The sequence below is a fragment of the Phaethon lepturus genome, unplaced genomic scaffold (assembly GCF_000687285.1).
Source record: "Phaethon lepturus isolate BGI_N335 unplaced genomic scaffold, ASM68728v1 scaffold3216, whole genome shotgun sequence".
Classification (NCBI taxonomy): domain Eukaryota; kingdom Metazoa; phylum Chordata; class Aves; order Phaethontiformes; family Phaethontidae; genus Phaethon; species Phaethon lepturus.
The window spans coordinates 67,028-85,374 of NW_010546819.1; the positions used below are offsets into that span (position 1 = coordinate 67,028).

Genomic DNA, 18,347 nt, shown 5'->3' on the forward strand with positions numbered 1-18,347 from the left:
CTTAAACATTTCAATTTCAGACGCATAAAAAAAAAAAAAAAAAAACCCAAAACCAAAAAAACAGGAAGAAAACCCTCGCTGTTCTGCAGGACAACTGAGAATTACTTCCAACACATAACAACTTTATACAGACATTTAATAACCAAATGCTAAGCAGAGTTCAAAAATAAAATGTAACAATCTTTTTAAAAATACTTAAGTCTGTGAAGTTGCACATTTGTCACCAGCAGCGGGAAGCTTACCTGCTTGGCTGTTTTCAGACTGAGCTATAAGTGCTGCCATTGCTGAATTTGGATTCAGCCTATTGCCGTACATATGGGATGGAGGCAGACTGAGAGAAGATCCAGGTAGGGTGTTTGCCTGCAAGAAACCAATTAAAACTTGAATCCTTTTTTTAAAAAGGAGGAGAAATGCTAAATATATTTTAAAGAAGAATTCTAAATGCACAATTATTAAGTTGAATTTTAAAAAAAAAAAACTGAATGTACTTAAAAGAAAAAAATATTCTTTTCCATTTGTGATTTCAGAAATAGAACTGCAGTACTTTGAAAACATATCAGGTTTTAAAGTGTGTTTTACTTGTCGTTGGCAAGACATGTTAATAAAAAACCTTCTAATAAAAAAATTACTGCAGCAAATGTTAAAAATACCAAAATTGCATTTTAGAACAACCACAGTATAGCAGGATGGGTAGACGTTCCTTGCAATCCTGAAGTATGCGCTCAATGCTAGGACTTAGTAGCATGGCGAACATGTGGTTATCCTACTAATTATTTAATCTTATTAAACCATTTACAAAATAAGGGCAGGTAGACAACAGATGTCTCACAAATGCTTGGGTTCCTTACATCACAAGCCGGCTGTGGAGGTCAAAAGGTCCAACTTTCAGCTCTATAGTTTAACTACACAGAGCCATATTTCCTTTGCTCGACTCCGTCATTAGTAAAACCTGCACACTATTTTGTTACTTCCTATTTTGATAGACTTGGAAGCCTGGTGTTTTTTTGTTTTGTTTTGTTTTTATTTTAAAGAACACAAACAGCCATTACAAGTATGTTTTCTATACAATAGGGGGCTCGCCGAATCACAGCTTTGCCCTGACCCCATATAAGGAACTGTATTTTTGGCAGTTGGCCAGCTCTGCTTATTGAAGAGCTCCCAAAGTTTGTGTTCATTCATGTTGCTAACCACAATTCTGAAGGTCTCTGCTGGGACTTGTGCCAAACAAGCGAAAATGAACCCTTAAACAGACGAAGCTAAGGAGGCTGGCCAAAATCTTGCATAATCCAACGCAATAAAAATACCTTCTTCCTTGGCTGCTTATGCTTTTTCCCTTTCGAAGAAAAGATTTGTGTCAAATGCTGAGTTGCAGAGACAGGCAATCAAAGAAAAAAAGGCTCGGCTGCTTATTAAAAAGGCATTTTCCTATCTGATAAAAAAATTATTTCAGAACAAAGAAAAGATTGCAATATTGGGTGGAGGGGACACACACACACAAAAAGATACACAACCTGTATGACCACTGATTTTAAGATTAATCTTTTAAGAAAATGTAAATGACCTTTACAAAGGAAACTTTTTATAAAAACAAAAAAAAAACAACAACAACAAAAAAAGAAGGTGAACAGTAAGGAACTCAATTTGTGGGACATTTTGACATGTATAACTGCACACAAGAGACAGGGGAAACATACTGGTTATTACAGCAAAATATTACAGAGTATAAACTATGTCTCTGGAAAGAATCACACACTACCATTAAGTTTTGGCTTTCAGCCAACATATTAAACTTGATGAATGGACTTTTATGAATTCACACAACTGTTTTCAATGATGCTTTATTTACTATATACTGGTGAGAAATTGTGCCTGATACTTACATTCTTCTACTGTCACAAAGTTAGAAAAAGCCACAAGTAATTACTTACAATGATCAGGGTTTTTTTTTTCCCACTTGTTAGCTTAAAGGTTATGTGCAAGATTGCTAGACACAGAACGACAGTTTCATTTCAAATCTAGCTATTTCTTTCTTTTAAAGAATTGCACATCTTTGGTGGAATTAATCTGAATTAGTTATAAGTCTTAAAAATAATGCAGGCATTTCCACCTACCCAGGTATAATAGCTTCCAGAAATACAGTACATATTAGTACTGTGACACTGATGAAGGTGGCAATACTGCACAGCTCCTGCTATTTTCCTTAATAAACACCTATAGTGTGATTCCAACTCAACTGTTATTGTTCACCAGCAATCTTCAGCTGTTGTCCTCTCAAAAACAAAACAAATGTCAAAAACAATGTAGGGTTTTTTGTTAAATCCTTTCACTGAAGAAGACTTACAGAATGGAACATTACGAGATTCAACCATTATTTGCTTCCGTATCTAAGAGACAAGACTAGCAAAATAAAAATCTATATATACTTCACTGAAATAAATTGGTTGAGCTTATGAATTCTACTAATATAGTTTGTGCTTTTTTTTTTAACTACAAACACCAGGTTTTACTTCTGTTTAGCTTTAGAATATTTCTATAAAATAGAAATTTCTCTTAATTCTAGTAAGCGTACTGCTCACATTTTACAGAGAAGCTGCTATACTTACTCTGACTCCCTGTAATTCACTGCAAGGCTGCTTAAAACTATGCAATAGCAACTATATATTAATTTATGATGGCAGGGCAGCTATAATCAGCAAGGAGAATACGTGTTTATTTGACTGAAACATGCCCAAAGAGCTTTAAGAACTTTCTAAAAGTATCTAAGTATCTTGAAAGGAGTTGCTAAGTCTGTTGAGTAACCATCACATCACAAAACAAAAGACATCAAAGGAATTAAACAATGTTTGCTAAGTGGGTTGATATAACAGATCAAAAGACTTAGCATGATTTAAACAATATCTAAGAACTTGAGTTTTTTCACAAGTGGTGGTTCACCCTAAACTTAACCCCAGTTTATAGTTTAAAATAATAGTAAAGGTGTCCTACAACAAGTTGGAACTACAGAAGTTCTAGTGCCATCATGTATCCTGTGCAACTCTCAAAGAAAAAGTCACATTAATAAAATTGTTCAAGTAAGCTGGAGGTAAATAAAAAAAACTTTTAAAATACTTTTTTTAAATGGCAATGTAGAATGACAGGAATAACGATTTGTGAAGCTTTATTATGTATGTGACGACTTCATCTGACAGGAAAGCAGAGGAGGTGGAAGAGTGCTACATTATTTAAAGGTGAAATAGGAGCTTCATGTTTCACTCACAGTCGAAACAAGCTGTAGCAAGCATTTATTAAAAATGCGCAATCATCCTGTCAATACATATTAAGGTCACAGGACTGAAACATGTTCTAAAATGCAGAACTTTTAAAGCTGTAGTATTCTTTATTTCAACTGATTCTATTTAAACAGTCAACACAATACAGGATCAAAATGTATGAACCAATAAAATAAAGAGACTACTAAGTATTTATTTTGAAAAGGCAGCAAATTTTCCTGAAAAGATTTTAGTAGAAGGATTTAAGCCCATCTAGAGGTATATAATACACTGCTTTCATTTATGGCATGTTCAATAAATCAGGAAAGCAATAAGGAGCAAAGCAGCACAGAAGGAAGATACACTGTAATTCACGGAATGCCCGAGTGCAATAAGAACAAATGATTGAGATTTGATTGATGTTTAAAAACACTTCCTCTACAACAAGAAAGAAAGTGCAAGTATATTCTTCTAATTAAAGAACTCGACTTGCAAGTGAACTAAATTTAACTCATATATATAAATAACCTCTGCAATATTTAAAATAGTTTTATATTTGTTTGCATCACACCAAAACAGTATTTTACTGGAACAGTAAATTTTCCCAAGTTGACAACTAGTTGCATTCATAACTGGATGTTTACTTAAATTTCCAGGGGAAACAGTTTCTTCATTTCAAAAGTTACATGTTCATTAAGCAAAAGTAGCAAAGGGGAGAAAAATGAGACAATACTTAGCCATATACAATTAGATTAGGTCTCAAAAATTTGTGAACCTTTGAGCATGCCTATTCCCCTGTTCCTTTCAAGTTTTATGCTATGAAATATTTTCTGATAACAGGCCTCGTTTCTGTCTCAGCTCCACACCAGTAAGGTTTTAATACTCAGCGTGTGATGAGAGATGAAACCAAGTGTGAACAACTTTCGGGTCCCATGAGTAGGCTGACTGTTGAAGCTGTCAGGTTCAATTGCATCATTCCACATTATTCAATGCCCCAAACTGCTCCCTAATTGTTAGGGGCTTAACATATTCAAAACCATTGTTTAGGCTAATGCTGAAATGCCTACAGTTGAGTTTCCATAAAGAAAGGGGAGGGATTTAATTGTAGTTAAACCATTACTGAACTCTCCTCCTTTCATGATAGGACAACAAGGATGGCTGGAACAACCAATTCCAAGACGGCTTCTTCATCAGTTTAGATCCAATCAACATTGCTTTTCCCCTCTGCTTTAAAAATAGTCATTGCTATATTGTAGCTTCCAGTTATATTATGATGATGCTTTACAATTAGTGACAGATCACCTAATACCTACTTCAGCCAGTATTCTTTGTCAACAGTAATTTCAAAAGATATTTTTATTTCTTGTTTAAAATAAAAACACATCATTGCTCCTGCACTGTCTATATCCCTTGAAGTATGAGTACCAGATTAATGTGGTTGGGGTCATATCATTTACCAATCATACCAGGTTCTTCATCACAGCACGATGCTGGGATAGAAAGTGCAAAACTACCCCTTGCTCCTATTAACATGAAGTAAAGAAATCAAGAGCACTAGATATCATCAACAACTACTTTTTATGGCCAACTACTATGGAAAACAGTATAAAAAAATTTTATGCAGATGAAGTTTAAAGCTAAATTTTCTGCAAGCTATCCTGCTACACTTCTGAGAAGATGTTACTAAAGCTTTCCATGCAGTTGTCTAGCTTCGTGAAATATGGAAAGAAATTCAAGCACTAGAGCAAATATTAACATCACATTACTTCATCTAGAAGTCATCTTAAACTGATGTATTTTGGTCAATGGTAAGCAACATTTATCTGAACAAGGTACTATTGAAAATAACATCAAAATTAAAACCTGCATTGCAATTAAATGAGCTTAGATATTCAAACATATTAATGCTGTGTATATAATTGATAATTAAAAATTTATAACATACATACATATAAATAAATTGCTTTTCTTCAGAAGTTAAAAGAGCTGCTTATCAAGTGATAGCAGCAAAAGCAACCTGGCCTTATATTTCCTAGCTTAACTTGGACAAGGGAAGAAAAGCAATTTTATCCCCAGAATTTTTAAGGCCAGTTACTCTTCAGGAAGCATGTAACAGTTGGCTTTTCCTGGGTATTCAGTGCAATGGGAAAAATGTGCTATTGCTTCCCCTTATTCTTTCAGTACTTCTGGTACCATCTTTAACTTCATTTAGGAAATGTGGGGGAACCACTGCTACACATCATCACTTGCCTTCTCTGAATTCCATTAGCTGTTCATCTGGGATGGCAATACACACCTACAGAAGGGTGGTTGGACTGCGGTTAATTGCAGCAATACAACCGAATTTCTAGGAAGCCCAAGAGGAACTTCTGACACACCAACAGCTTTTCATGCATCACTTGCTGCAACACACCTCTTGAATATTTTCACCACAAATATGGAATTTGCTTAGAAATCTTATCTAGACTTTGTTTCCAATGAAAAAAAATTCCAAATTCCTGTTTATTTTCCTATATGCTAAGAAATAGAGATGGAATTGAGGACAACACAGAAAATCCTTAATAAAATAGTTTCCACATTTCTTCTGAAAACCATTATATGACTTTTCAAAACAACTAGCACGACACAAAATAATAAAATGCAGCATGATAAACACTATTCATATATTTTAACCACACCAATACTTTCACTTACATCTTTTTAATTTGTATTTTGGCTTTCATAGTTATAATTTGAACATAATTTACTTTCAAGCAAAATGTAGCGACTTCTTCACTAAAACATCCTGCAGCACTACTGATGACAAAGCAGAAAGTGTATTTTTTACAACTAACCTCACCTCACTTGCAATCATACATACATCACCAATGTGAATCAACCCTAAACATCCACTGTAGTTTTTTACTCATTCATTCTATGAAAGCAATACTGGTACTGAAAAGATAACCCATCCCATACTGCCACCAATACCATCCAAGCACTTTGAAGTCCTTAAAGTTTGGGGTTTTTTTAAAACAGATAATTAAGGTGCAATTTTACAATAAATGTTTTCACTATCTGGCTGCAATAAAAGAATTAACTGAAAAGCATAATTAGGAGGCTGGAAAAGTTGAAATGAAATCAGAAAAAGGGGTTGTGGTATCTTAAAAGAAAAAAGCAACTTTTCAATCATAAAGAGCATTAATTACATATATACAAATTATTATGATTAAAATCTGTCAGGAGAACTGTATATGTGACATGTAAAATCATCCTATGGATACGTTATTCACTATTCATTAGTACTTTTTATGTTACCAGCAAAAATAAACACTTTGAGCTTCTAGCTGTAATGAAGACTCTTGCTTATGAACAAGCAAATAATCAAATACTGTCTTTGAGAATCAATTGTTTTGATTAAATGTACAAATAAATCCTTCAATTAAATGAAATCACCTAACCTTCAAACAGCAGCACTCAAATACTTTCCAAGAAAGGCATGAATGAATGCAACTGGGAAACACAGTGGGATTTGAAAGGCAAAATGAAAAATTAATGGCACACCTACAGAAACTAATTTATACCTCTGCCCAGTGTACAACAAGGGCACATCAAGTCATTAAAAACCACATGGGCAGAAGGCCTATCTTCCAATAATGTGAAAAAGCTATAGCCTCAACTGTACTACCAGTTTAGTCATCTCTCCCATGTTAAACTAAGCTGGATATTATATAAAATTTCAACAAATTAAAATCTATTTCTTCATAAACTAGACACAAAAAAGAGATTTGTACAAAAAATTACTAGAATGCTACCTCATGAAGAGGTCTTTGTTATTTGTTTGGTTTTGGTTGTTTGGGGTTTTTTTTTTCCCCCAAAGGAGGCTTTACAGAGATAAGACCCTCAGATTCCTCCACCTACCCCACAAGCCTAACAAAAAAACCCAGAGCTATCACTTAGGCACAAATCCTTCTTACCTCAAGTTTGTTCCTCCATCCTTTCCATCTACCTCTGTCTTCATAGCACTTAACCTGTATGCGCTCTACATAGACAATAGAAGCAATATCTTACGCAAGAACCTGTTTTCCTTAAGAACATTAACCTATATATCAGGAACCACAATTTCACTCTCATATTGACTAGCAGAAAGAATGACTTGATTAGGAAACAAACCCAGTATACCCATAGAGTAATCTATTTTCTTCACCTGAGTATTTCCAAACCAAGCCAGACACAGGTAATATGGCAAATAATGGATCTGAGAGAAAAGTCACAACTTTCAAGATGATCTATAATTTCAGAAATAGTAATAATAAAGAATCAGCCACTTATTCACAAACACTGACATTTTAACTTTCTAAATAAACCTCAATAGTCTTTGCTATTTTAAGTGATGAAACAAACACCTACAGTAGCAGAATTACTGCTGTGTAAAAATATTTGCAAGATTCTCAGCATTTTATACAAGGCCTATAAGGACACTGCCTCAGCAATGAACTTTGCAGCTTGTAACAAAGCATACACCATGTAAACTTGAAATCTTTTTCAAGTCAAACCTAAACATTCCATTTCATCTAAATATTTTTGTTTATTCTTTCCATTGCATACAGACTAGAAAATTTCACATTTTTCACATTCAACACCATTACTATTGTCTCAGGCAGCTAAATTGAAGTAGTGCTACACTCAGTTCAACGAAGAGGTCAATGTGCCTCAGTTGCCTGGAGACTGATGGTTGCTACAGCAGCACCAGATAAGCCAAGCTAAATAAGCTTCAGCTTGAAAGCAGAAAACATTTATTGCTAGACCGAAACATTGATGCAGTTGTCTCAGCATGCAGCACTGCGCAAAATCATGCAACTGCCTTGCAGACTACCTGTATGTTGCATAAGTTTACATGAAGACAATCTTACTGAAGCAAGAGGAAAATACAAAAAGTAAAGATTTTAATTAGGCTAAATACTAGATTACTTGCAACTATGATTCCTTTGTTCTTCTAGTTGAGTCACATGTTAGAAGGAATTTTCCCTCTGGCTGTAAATTCTTCCTCCTTGCTACTCTCCTCCACCCCCACCCCAAAAATCCTCAGTTAGACTGAATGAGAAGAAAAATCAGATTTTTACCTGTTTTGCCTAGAAATAACAAGGAATTAAAACAGCTTCTAAGTGACAAACAAAATTTAGATGGAAAAACCTAACCTTTACTAGCATGATGCTTTTACAGTTTTAATTTTGCAAGACTCTTAAATTTAAGTGGCTGTGCACAAATACGGTTTAGTGGGTTTGGAAGGAAAGCCACTATTTTGCATTGACAGCTTACACCACAATACCAAACCCTCTCTGTCTACAACATACCGAGGGATGCACTTAGCACACTTTCTAAACCTGCCAGCGCTGGCAATTTCCTGTGGCAATGAGTCCCAAGGATGAGCAACCTATTCTCTTAAGAATGATTCCTTTTTGTTCTGGATGCGCTGGCTCTTCCTTCTGTATCTTTTCCTTAAGTTAGGAGATAAGGAGAACAGAGCAATTTCAGCATCCAACCATTCTGTGATTCATGTTGATATTTTACCTTTGACCCAGTGGGTAGGAACCTCTTTTGAGAGATCTTATCATCAAGCGGTGTGTTGATAATCACATAAAATATGTTAATTGCTTTTCAGGTATCCCCCATTTCTATTGACTAGAGAATTCTGGTACCACAGTAAGGACATTATTTCCTTTTTTATGGAAGCATGCTGCTTAAACCATGCAGTATCATGATCTCCAGATGTTTTATTATTCCCTTTTTAATTACCACACATATTAAAGGTAATACAAATCATGTTTAGAAAGACAAATGCAGAAAAAACAACCAAAGTGACCACAAATTTGTGAAACCTGCTTATGTTGGATCTTAAAACAAACAAAAAAACCCAAAACCACAACAAAAAAAAGAGCACACCAGACACTGTATGGCAATGTATAAATTGAACTTAAACAAATGAACTAACAGAACTTTAAAAACATTCTATCTACAGACAAGGTTACTTAACTCTAGATTACACCAAATTAATTAGTATCAGTGAAAGGAAAAGACTGTTATGACCTGATGTCATGACCACCAGAGCAAGCATATTTTGGAGAAATTTAGCAACACATTAACATATTGTCATAAGCACTGTCTATGCTTTACATAAATGACTGATCTCTAAGGGGTGAGAGGTTCCACCACAAGGCACCAACCCATTACTAGCTTTGCACATAACAGTAGAAGTCTATACTATCTGCACTGTGGACTTCATAAAAGCTATTCTGGCATTCAACATCTCAGCTATTTCTATATTAAGAAACAAACTTCAGGAAGCAGCCTAAAAAAAAAAGGTAAAAAGAGCATAAGGGTCTTTCTAAGTTATGGAAATCATAGAATCATGAATGGATGGAAGGAACCTTTAAAGGTCATCTAGTCCAACCCCCTGACAGTGAGCAGGGACATCTTCAACTAGATCAGGTTGCTCAGAGCCCCATCCAACCTGACCTGGAATGTCTCCAGGGATGGGGCATCCACCATCTCTTCTGGGCAACCTGTGCCAGTGTTTCACCACCCTCAGGGTGAAAAATTTCTTCCTTCGATCTGGTCTAAATCTACCTTCTTTTAGTTTAAAACCATTGCCCCTTGTCCTATCACAACAGGTCTTGATGAAAAGTCTGTGCCCAACTTTCTTAGGAGCTCCCTTGAAGTACTTGAAGGCTGCAATAAAGTCTCCCTGGAGCCTTCTCTTCTCCAGGCTGAACAATGCCAAATCTCTCAGTCTGTCCTCACAGGAGAGGTGTTCCATCCCTTGAATCATTTTTTGGCCTCCTCTGGACCCACTCCAACAGGTCCATGTCTTTCCTGTGCTGAGGGCCCCAGAGCTGGACTCACTAACAGTGTCACTCTAACGTTGGAAGCTCTAACTCCAGAGCGGAGTAGAGGGGCAGAATCACCTCCCTCCACCTGCTGGCCATGCTTCTTTTGGTCAGTCAGAGATGATTTTGAAATCATCTCTGACCGTTTCTTATATAATTTACCATAATTAGGATAAGTTCCTTTGTATTGCAAGAAAGGATTATTGCTTAAATAAGTTTGTTGAGGTAATTTCAAAGTCTCTAATTTAAGTCTTAGGATGTTCTGATCCAAAGGTGTCTGCAAGGGTATTATACTAAATTCTTAACTTCAGCCATTACACATGGCTGTGATGTATACCTTTGGGAGCAAAGCAGGAAGCTCACTTAAGCAGCCAACCACCTAGTACAGGTTACCTGAAGTCTGGGATTGTCACATCTGTCACATCCCAATGTCCTAGAACTGAGGGCAATTTGTCTTTTTTTCGTGTATTCATTCTAGTTCCCAAAGAAAAGTTCATTAAACACTCACAGCTAATAGACCTGCCATTTTCTAGAGTACTCACAGACAGGATGCCCCAGAAACTTCCCTTAAACGGACTTACACTTTCACCTGACCAGGTCTAGCAAACTTCAGGTGCTTAACCTCAAACTTCCCTCCCTTCTTCACATTTGCTTTGAGTTGAATAGTTCGTTTTAAAAAAAAAAAAAAAAGGCAGGAAACTGTATGTTTCTCTGAGCAAGACTGGGAAACTGAAGTAGGCGGAGTACCACCTTATGTGGCTATACTGAATTTGAGAATATGACATCCGTAATTTGAGGCTACAACTGCAAACGCAGCAGCAATATCAATTAGCTATGTGCATTTTACTGTCCTATGAAAATGCCCAAATCCACTTCTGAAGACTTGCAAAAAAAAACTCTCAACTTGAATTTTCAGCAAAGACTACTTGTTGAAAATGTACTCAAACTCCCTCATAATTCCACCACTGCTTTGGAAGGTATAAATAAGATTGCTCCCAAAACTGCTCCTAACTTCTCTGTTGATAGGGACAAGAACTAAGAATAGAGTTCCTTTTTCCTGTGTTTTCACTTATTTTCCCATGAGTGCCAGAACAGAAGAGAAAAGGAGGAGAAATTTCCCTTGACAGCACGCAAAATTATGAGCGGACTTAAACTATAACAAGAAAAAAACTCCTAAAACAGGAAGCCAAAAATAGTGTAAACTAGTGATGTGGACAAAGAGCAGGGGACTACAGAGATCCAAAATTAAGGACTAGACTAATTCAGAAAGTGAGAAAATAAAAACCACAAGACAGAAGCATCTAAAACATCAGGTGCTCTACATTCAGAATCTAAAAAGATCTCAGGATACCTGAGCTTTCACATTCCTCTACTGTTAACAAGTAACTCCAAATCTATTGAAAAAAAAATAAGCCTTATCTCCCTCCAAAAGCTGGATCAGACAAAGGAGAATAACCACCACTATATGAGCGCTAAAGAAAACCCTGTTGTTTTTCTACTGCTCCTAAGCAGAGTAAAGCCAAACAAACTTCAGAAGTGATAATGGAAGTGATTAAAGCAAACTTATTTCACTTAGAATTGCAACTGAGTAGCAGCACCTACCTTCCCAGCTGTCACATCTCTACCACAGAGGCAGTAGTTTATTACGCTATGTTGAAGGGGACCTATCAGGCCATCACAAATAAATCCCAGACTAAAAAGAGTAACGAATAGCAACTATTCAGTTTCCCTATCTCTGTGCGAGCCATAGGGATTGCTGTTACAGGTACTTCTTGTCCTTTTCCTTCTCTCTATTAGCTGCTTCTGTGGCAAAGGAAGCACAGCGCATAAAGTAAGAGATGGGAATTTAGGAAGACAATGAAACAAGCTGCAGAGGAAGAAAAACAGCTTAAAAAAGAAAGAAGAGTCTACTAGCAAAAAACTTTTCTCCCTCTGTCCTAAGAAAGAGTAAATAATCTTTTGGATTGTATCTGTAAAACAGGTTAATGAGAAGTGTGTGCAATATTGCTTGAAATTGCCTCACCGTTGTGCTTATTACAGTCACTACCAGCAGAGATACCACCACATAGGAGAAGAGGGGGGTGGGGGGGTGGGGGGGATCGAAAAAGTCACAATTTGATCATATTAAATTTCCAGAATAAGTCCTGAAAATTTCTGAATAAACTGAGTTTACTGTAATGTAAAGATCATACAATACCAGCACCAAAGAGTTGATGAGCTACAAATGTTTAAAATAAAAAGCTGTATGTCTTAAAGAAACCACTACATGCTATTTCCACTCCCACTGAAAATACTATTGAAATGAGTTAACAAGGTACTTAAATGCATTTTTTTTCTTAAGAGGAATACAGTCTGAGAGATGGCTTTAATAATCAATGACTGGAAGAAAACCCAGTCAAAAACCTTTACTTCCATTTCTGCAGTCTGATCCTGTATTCTGAACATAGAGATGGCAGAAAAACAGCCACAGAGCACTAGTAGGATAGTTTCACTCATTTAAGTCATCAAAAAGAATAGACAGCTTAACCAATTTCAATCTCAGTTTCAACCAAAGTAGTAAACATTTCATTATAAAATACTAAACCTACTAAGAAAAGATAAAAAAAAAAAAGAAGAAGAAAAGAATCTGAAAGCCACCATTTCCTGACAAGCTGAAAACAAATCCTGCTGTACAATACCAAAAGATACTGAGGCACCCAGGTCACCACTTTATTTATGAACATATACTAATCACTAAGAATAACTTATCAGAAAAAGCAATACAGCAAACTGTTGCAGAACACCACAACAGGCTGACAAACCTTTCTGCTATAATTATGGAACACAAGGAAATCTTTGAGATAAAAACTGAACATAGGGCCTCGGAGTGCAGCAACTTGTGACTTGGCTTAACAGAGAAAAATTAAGACACTATTCAAAATCCAAATGCAAGAAAGTGATTTTTCTCAACAACAGAGCACACATTAATATTCATGCAAAAGTTAAGGGTACACTTCTGAGAGAAAAGACAGCAGTTTGGGATGTAGCGATTTGCTGTTACATGCAAAACAGGCAGTACCACAAACACATCAAGAGGATCAATTCACAGAAAACCAGGAGCAAATATTTGTGTGAACTGTACCTTCTTTCCTGTATCTCTTTTTTTCCTATATTCTTGCAATTGTTAAATGCATAGTGAGGCTTTATTAGCGTAACAGAATTAAGCAGCATAACCTGAGTATACCCAAGACATAAAAAAGAGGAATTGGATGCAAAAAAATCTGCATTTCCAGCAGGTGGCATTTTTACTAGACCACTGATTCCCACCTGGTGAGGAACGCCAGCATTTAAATTCAGTTACAGCACAGCATGGAACACAAGCTAATAATCTCTTCTGGATTTATTAGATCGGAATAAAAATTATGAGTGGCATGAAGGAGAAGAAAATGAGACAAAAAAAAAATTATTGCAGCAAGGCCCATACTGTGTTTTTATCTTAAAAACAAACAAAAACCACAGTGTGGGAACTATCATACTAGACAACAGAATGAAAGAATCAAAATCTAGGATTTTCAAGTTGGTTTTTGTTTAAGGTTTAGAATCTGTGTTGTTTAGTTGTGTAAGGAAAAAGCAACACTTGGGGGTTTTAATCACTGAAGTTTTATATGGGCATAGCAGTTATTCAAAAATAACAAAAGGCAAAGTAGTATTACCTAATTTTCTAGCTTTAGGATAGTTGCTTTCAATTGCTTGCAAGTTCTCTTAATATTATGAACAAAATTTTCTGTATTAGATGCCTACTATAACCTCCAACGCAAAATAGTTCAGCCAATTTTGAAATTCTGTGGAAATTTTTTTTTTTCCAAGACCTCCTCTTTATAATTTCTTAACACCTTTGCTTTAAAAAAAAAACGATGAAAGAATCCATCAGAAATTGACAAATTTATGATGTCCCCGAAATCGTAATTACAAATGCCCAGGAGAGATCTAAGAAAACTTAAGAGGTGAAATCTAACGAGGAGCGCACCTTAGCAGAACATCTTTGAGGCTATTCCAATTTTTAGTACCAATCCAGTTGAATATTCTGACCAAATAGCTGAGCAACCAAGGTTTGGGCATACTTGCTCTCTTAACTAATAGTTTAAATAAAACCTTCTTTTTTGCTTATTACTTTTTATCTGCTATAGTGGCACAAGCTTACCTTAACTTATAACCATTGTATGTACACCTAGGATCTTATTTGATTTTCTTTTAATTAGAACACTACGCAAAAAATACATTACTGCACTGTTATTTGAAGACTTTCATGGTCAAGAGGTAGGTAAACACTAAGACAACATCCACAAGAGCCCAGTAAGCAGTCACAGCACTCTGATGAACCTTTGCAGAACTAAGTAGGTAAACCCTAACCCTTGAAGTATAATCAGTCATTTATGGTAACTGCATAAAAAAAAATGGTTCTCTTGAACTGGATAACAACTGCATGGTAAAATACGCTCTCTTGACTGAGTCTCTTCAAACACTAGTAAGGATCTCATGAACTGGAAAAGACTCCCAGAGTCCAGGAAAAACAAAAGCACATTACAGGTGGCTGTCATGATTTAATATGAATTTAATGTGAAGACACCTCCAGTGGGGAGAGCTGCTTGGTATTTTAAAGTCTTGAAAGCTGGGAAAAAGCATCCAATCTGCCTGGTGCAATGACAGAAGAAGCACCAATCCTGAACCTCAGCCAGGACATTAAAGCACTTAATATTTTAAAACTCACAACAGACATCCATCTTCTTTCTCCTCCATGCTAGAAAGTACTCTGTAAACTCATTTTGCTCATGAATGAGGAAGAACTGTGTCCATGGACCTTAAAGCCAAATGACTGTTCACCTCTTGCCCCTACACCTTCTTTATAGGAAGTTTCTCTCAAAACTGACAAATCAGCAGGGTAAAAATACCAGGAAGGTGACAGTTAAAGCAATTTAGTCTCAACTGGAAATTTCCATTGCCAGCTGGATGTTACTGGATGCCTGACAAAAAAGGAAAAGTGCCAGTCTAACTGGAAATGGTGAAGACAGGGAATACAGAAGGGAAAAAAGTTTGGGACAATAATTATAGGTGCCTTGGTTGTAGAGCATAACTTAGAGATATGTCATGCTACACAGCTTATCTGAGGCATGATGTTTGGTTGAAATATGACTGCCTGTAAAATGGTTCAGATGATGGAAGGATCAAGTTCAAAATTTATGCATTGACACAACTGATATAAGAAAAAACAAAGACTACACCTGTACCAATTTCCAGCTGGCAGACACTAGTTACCAAAGTGTAGTCCCAGAATCACTGAAGCAGCATAGGACTTCATTAATTCTCTGTGCAAACAGAGGAGTTGCCTTCTAAGGCTGTCAACCAAAACTTCTCACCATTTGAACCTCCCTTTATCACTCAGAACCAAAAGACTCTTTAAATGATAGTACCTATGAGTAAGATCCTGACAAGTAAATCTACGACCATTTGAAAACAAGTTAGGTACTGAGGTAAGACACACGACTCCTCGGGGTGGGGAGGAGAACACAACAAAAATAACCCAATACATCTCGCAAAAAACACAGCCAAAGGAAGGACAGGAATTTTAAGCACTTAACCTATGGGGGGCTCTCTAGTTCAGCTAAACACCAGGAAAAGTGCACCTCCTAGGGTGTACGTCACCTTTTTGTGACAACATCAGGGAATACTATGGTATTTCTGTTCCTGTCTGCTAAATATGAGCTCTGTCCCATTGCTTTGTGAATCCATTTATCCTCTGTCACAGTTTAACAAATAGAAGTGAATGGTGCACAGTTCTTGCATATTTAACTTTTCCATGTCATTAGTGATTTCAAGACCTTTTTCTTATCCCATCTCAGTGTCTCTTCCAGATCAAGAGTCCTACGCCTCTCCACTGTGAAAACCGAGCATCTACCTGTTTGGGCTTTTTTAAATCTTTTAATCTGCTACTAAACTATGACACAACCTCTGCCCTATCTCCTGCTCAATTTAAGTGTCTTCAGTGAGTTATGTTGTGTAATAAATACTCTTTGAGAATTAAAACAAAAAAACCCACAAACAAAAAACCCTAACTCCAATTGATTGTTATTTCCCTTCACAAAAGCTATATTGGCTCTTCACCAAAGCATCATATTTTTAATTAATTTCTTTAAAATAATTTCTGTAGATTTGTGCAACAGAGCTGTCACACAAATTTGTGTGAAACTGGCCAACACGTCCCAAAGTTACAAGACAAGTCACACTGGCATAACACAAGCCTTACTTATTCAGGAAACCAGTCCAGAATAATTACATTGTAATATGAACTGCCAACAATAACAACAAAGGGTTATCTGATATTGAAATGTATTCTATGTTGGCCTGCACATAGTATTTCTGCTACACATGTAATACATGTGTGTGCATGTACACACACATGCATGTAAGTATGTATGTATTAAGCTTGATTTTAATTCTTCAGATTTATATCTGCTATCTTAAATAACTGTAGCCTCTATAAATTAAAAGTTGATGGCGTATATGCACACAAAAAAAGATACATCTGATAAAATCATTGTAAAACAGACTCCCATCAGCAAATGAAAAACACAAGAAACACAAAGTATAAAAACATCATGTCCAGCACAGTATTCCTTCACCCTTATACTCTAGTCATGGTGGCTCTCTACAAATGTAACTTCATAGTCGTAGTCTCTTGCCTTGATAAATGCAATTTTGACCAACTTAAATTCATACAAAATACTACCATAAAGATATTTTTTCTGGTTCATTATTTTGACTATGTCACCCTTCTGCACTCCTCCAGTGCCTCCCTCATCCCTTCACCATCAAACATGAACTACATATCGTCATTTGTATGACTTTGCACATACAAAACTGTAGCATGTATGTCAACTTTCTCTGCTATCAAGATGTCAGCCTTGGCTACCTCTTTGCCAGGGCTAGACTTAGCTGTCCGTTTGTCAAATCTCCCAAATAAACCCCTCTGTTCTTTAACTGACACCAGCATTTTTGCATGAAACATGCAAAACTTTATGTGTTTTCCTCTTTTAAATCCTTTCTTAAAACGTTGTTCTGACAACAGATGTTGGTTAGAGCACTGATGAATTGTAACCAGCATTTATGCTACTAGTCATAATATAATCGGTATTACTACACACTTCCACAGACCATTTTTAAAAATCTGTGTTCTACAAAAGTGGGACTATGTAATATTACGGTCAACTTCTGTCCACTGTAACATTTTCACAACAAATACAACATTCATTAACTTCTTTTCAAAACAAATTATTGTTTCTTTTAACATTGAAAATAAGCAAGTCAGTAACATGGTTTCTATGTTAAACTCTTGTGATAATTTACCTGAGTTGCAGCAACAACAGTAGTTATAGAAGGCGTGGTTGAAGGTGATAGAGCTCCCACTTGCTGCAAGTGGCCTGAAGCCTGCTGAGGTAAATGAGAACTGGAAACGGGAGTGCTAGATCCTGAGCCAGATACTGCATTTGGAAATGATACTGCTACATCATTGCTGCTAAAAATACCTGAAAAAAATTACAAAAACAATTACATGCATCTCTCTCTCTGCCCCTCCCTCTCTTTTCTAGTAACCATGTAAATATGCAGTAGAAAATTAATCAAGACAAACAAGATCACTTAACACATAATGCAGGAAGTTCCTGTGTTGAAATTCTAACCATGCTGATTGATAAAAGTGCTCTCGTCATTTGACATTCTACAGTTCAGGGAACACAGATTGATTCAGTTCTAAGTTTTTGTAAAACATGTGTGATAAAGCAAATATTTATGTGCAATAAAACTGCTCAAGTATTAACAGTAGCAGAATTTTTGGTTAAAATGCCTGCCTTCAACTGAGTCTGCTAACGAGACTGTCTGAAAGAGTTTGTTCTTTCAATGAATTACTGTAAAAGTTAAAGTAGATAAAGAATGAAGTATTGGGCTATACAACTGAACATACACAATACAAATGGAAAAATAATACTTAACTTTAAAGTAAAATATTTCTGAACAACATACATTTGTCCAAAACTGTAATTTTGGCAACTAAGGATTGCTTGTGTATTTTCAGAAATATATTGACAGCAAGTCTGAGGACAAAGTACTCAGATTTGCTGGTAGAACTGGTGGCATTTCGTTTATCCACAAACTAAAACTCCATCCGTGATCTAAGAATGCTTGACTAACATTTCTGCTAGAA

The 18,347-nt window shown here is 36.1% G+C and overlaps 1 protein-coding gene across 1 annotated transcript in view; it reads right to left on the reverse strand.

Moving 5' to 3' along the window:
• Nucleotides 1–18,347, reverse strand: part of MLLT10 (myeloid/lymphoid or mixed-lineage leukemia (trithorax homolog, Drosophila); translocated to, 10) — a 71,300-nt gene that overhangs the window by 17,413 nt on the left and 35,540 nt on the right. Inside the window, exons 5-6 of the mRNA XM_010289429.1 lie at nucleotides 17,495–17,673; nucleotides 243–360 (exon numbers count right to left, since the gene is read on the reverse strand). Of these exons, the coding sequence (XP_010287731.1) occupies nucleotides 243–360; nucleotides 17,495–17,673 (297 nt within the window). The remainder of the gene's footprint in view (nucleotides 1–242; nucleotides 361–17,494; nucleotides 17,674–18,347) is intronic.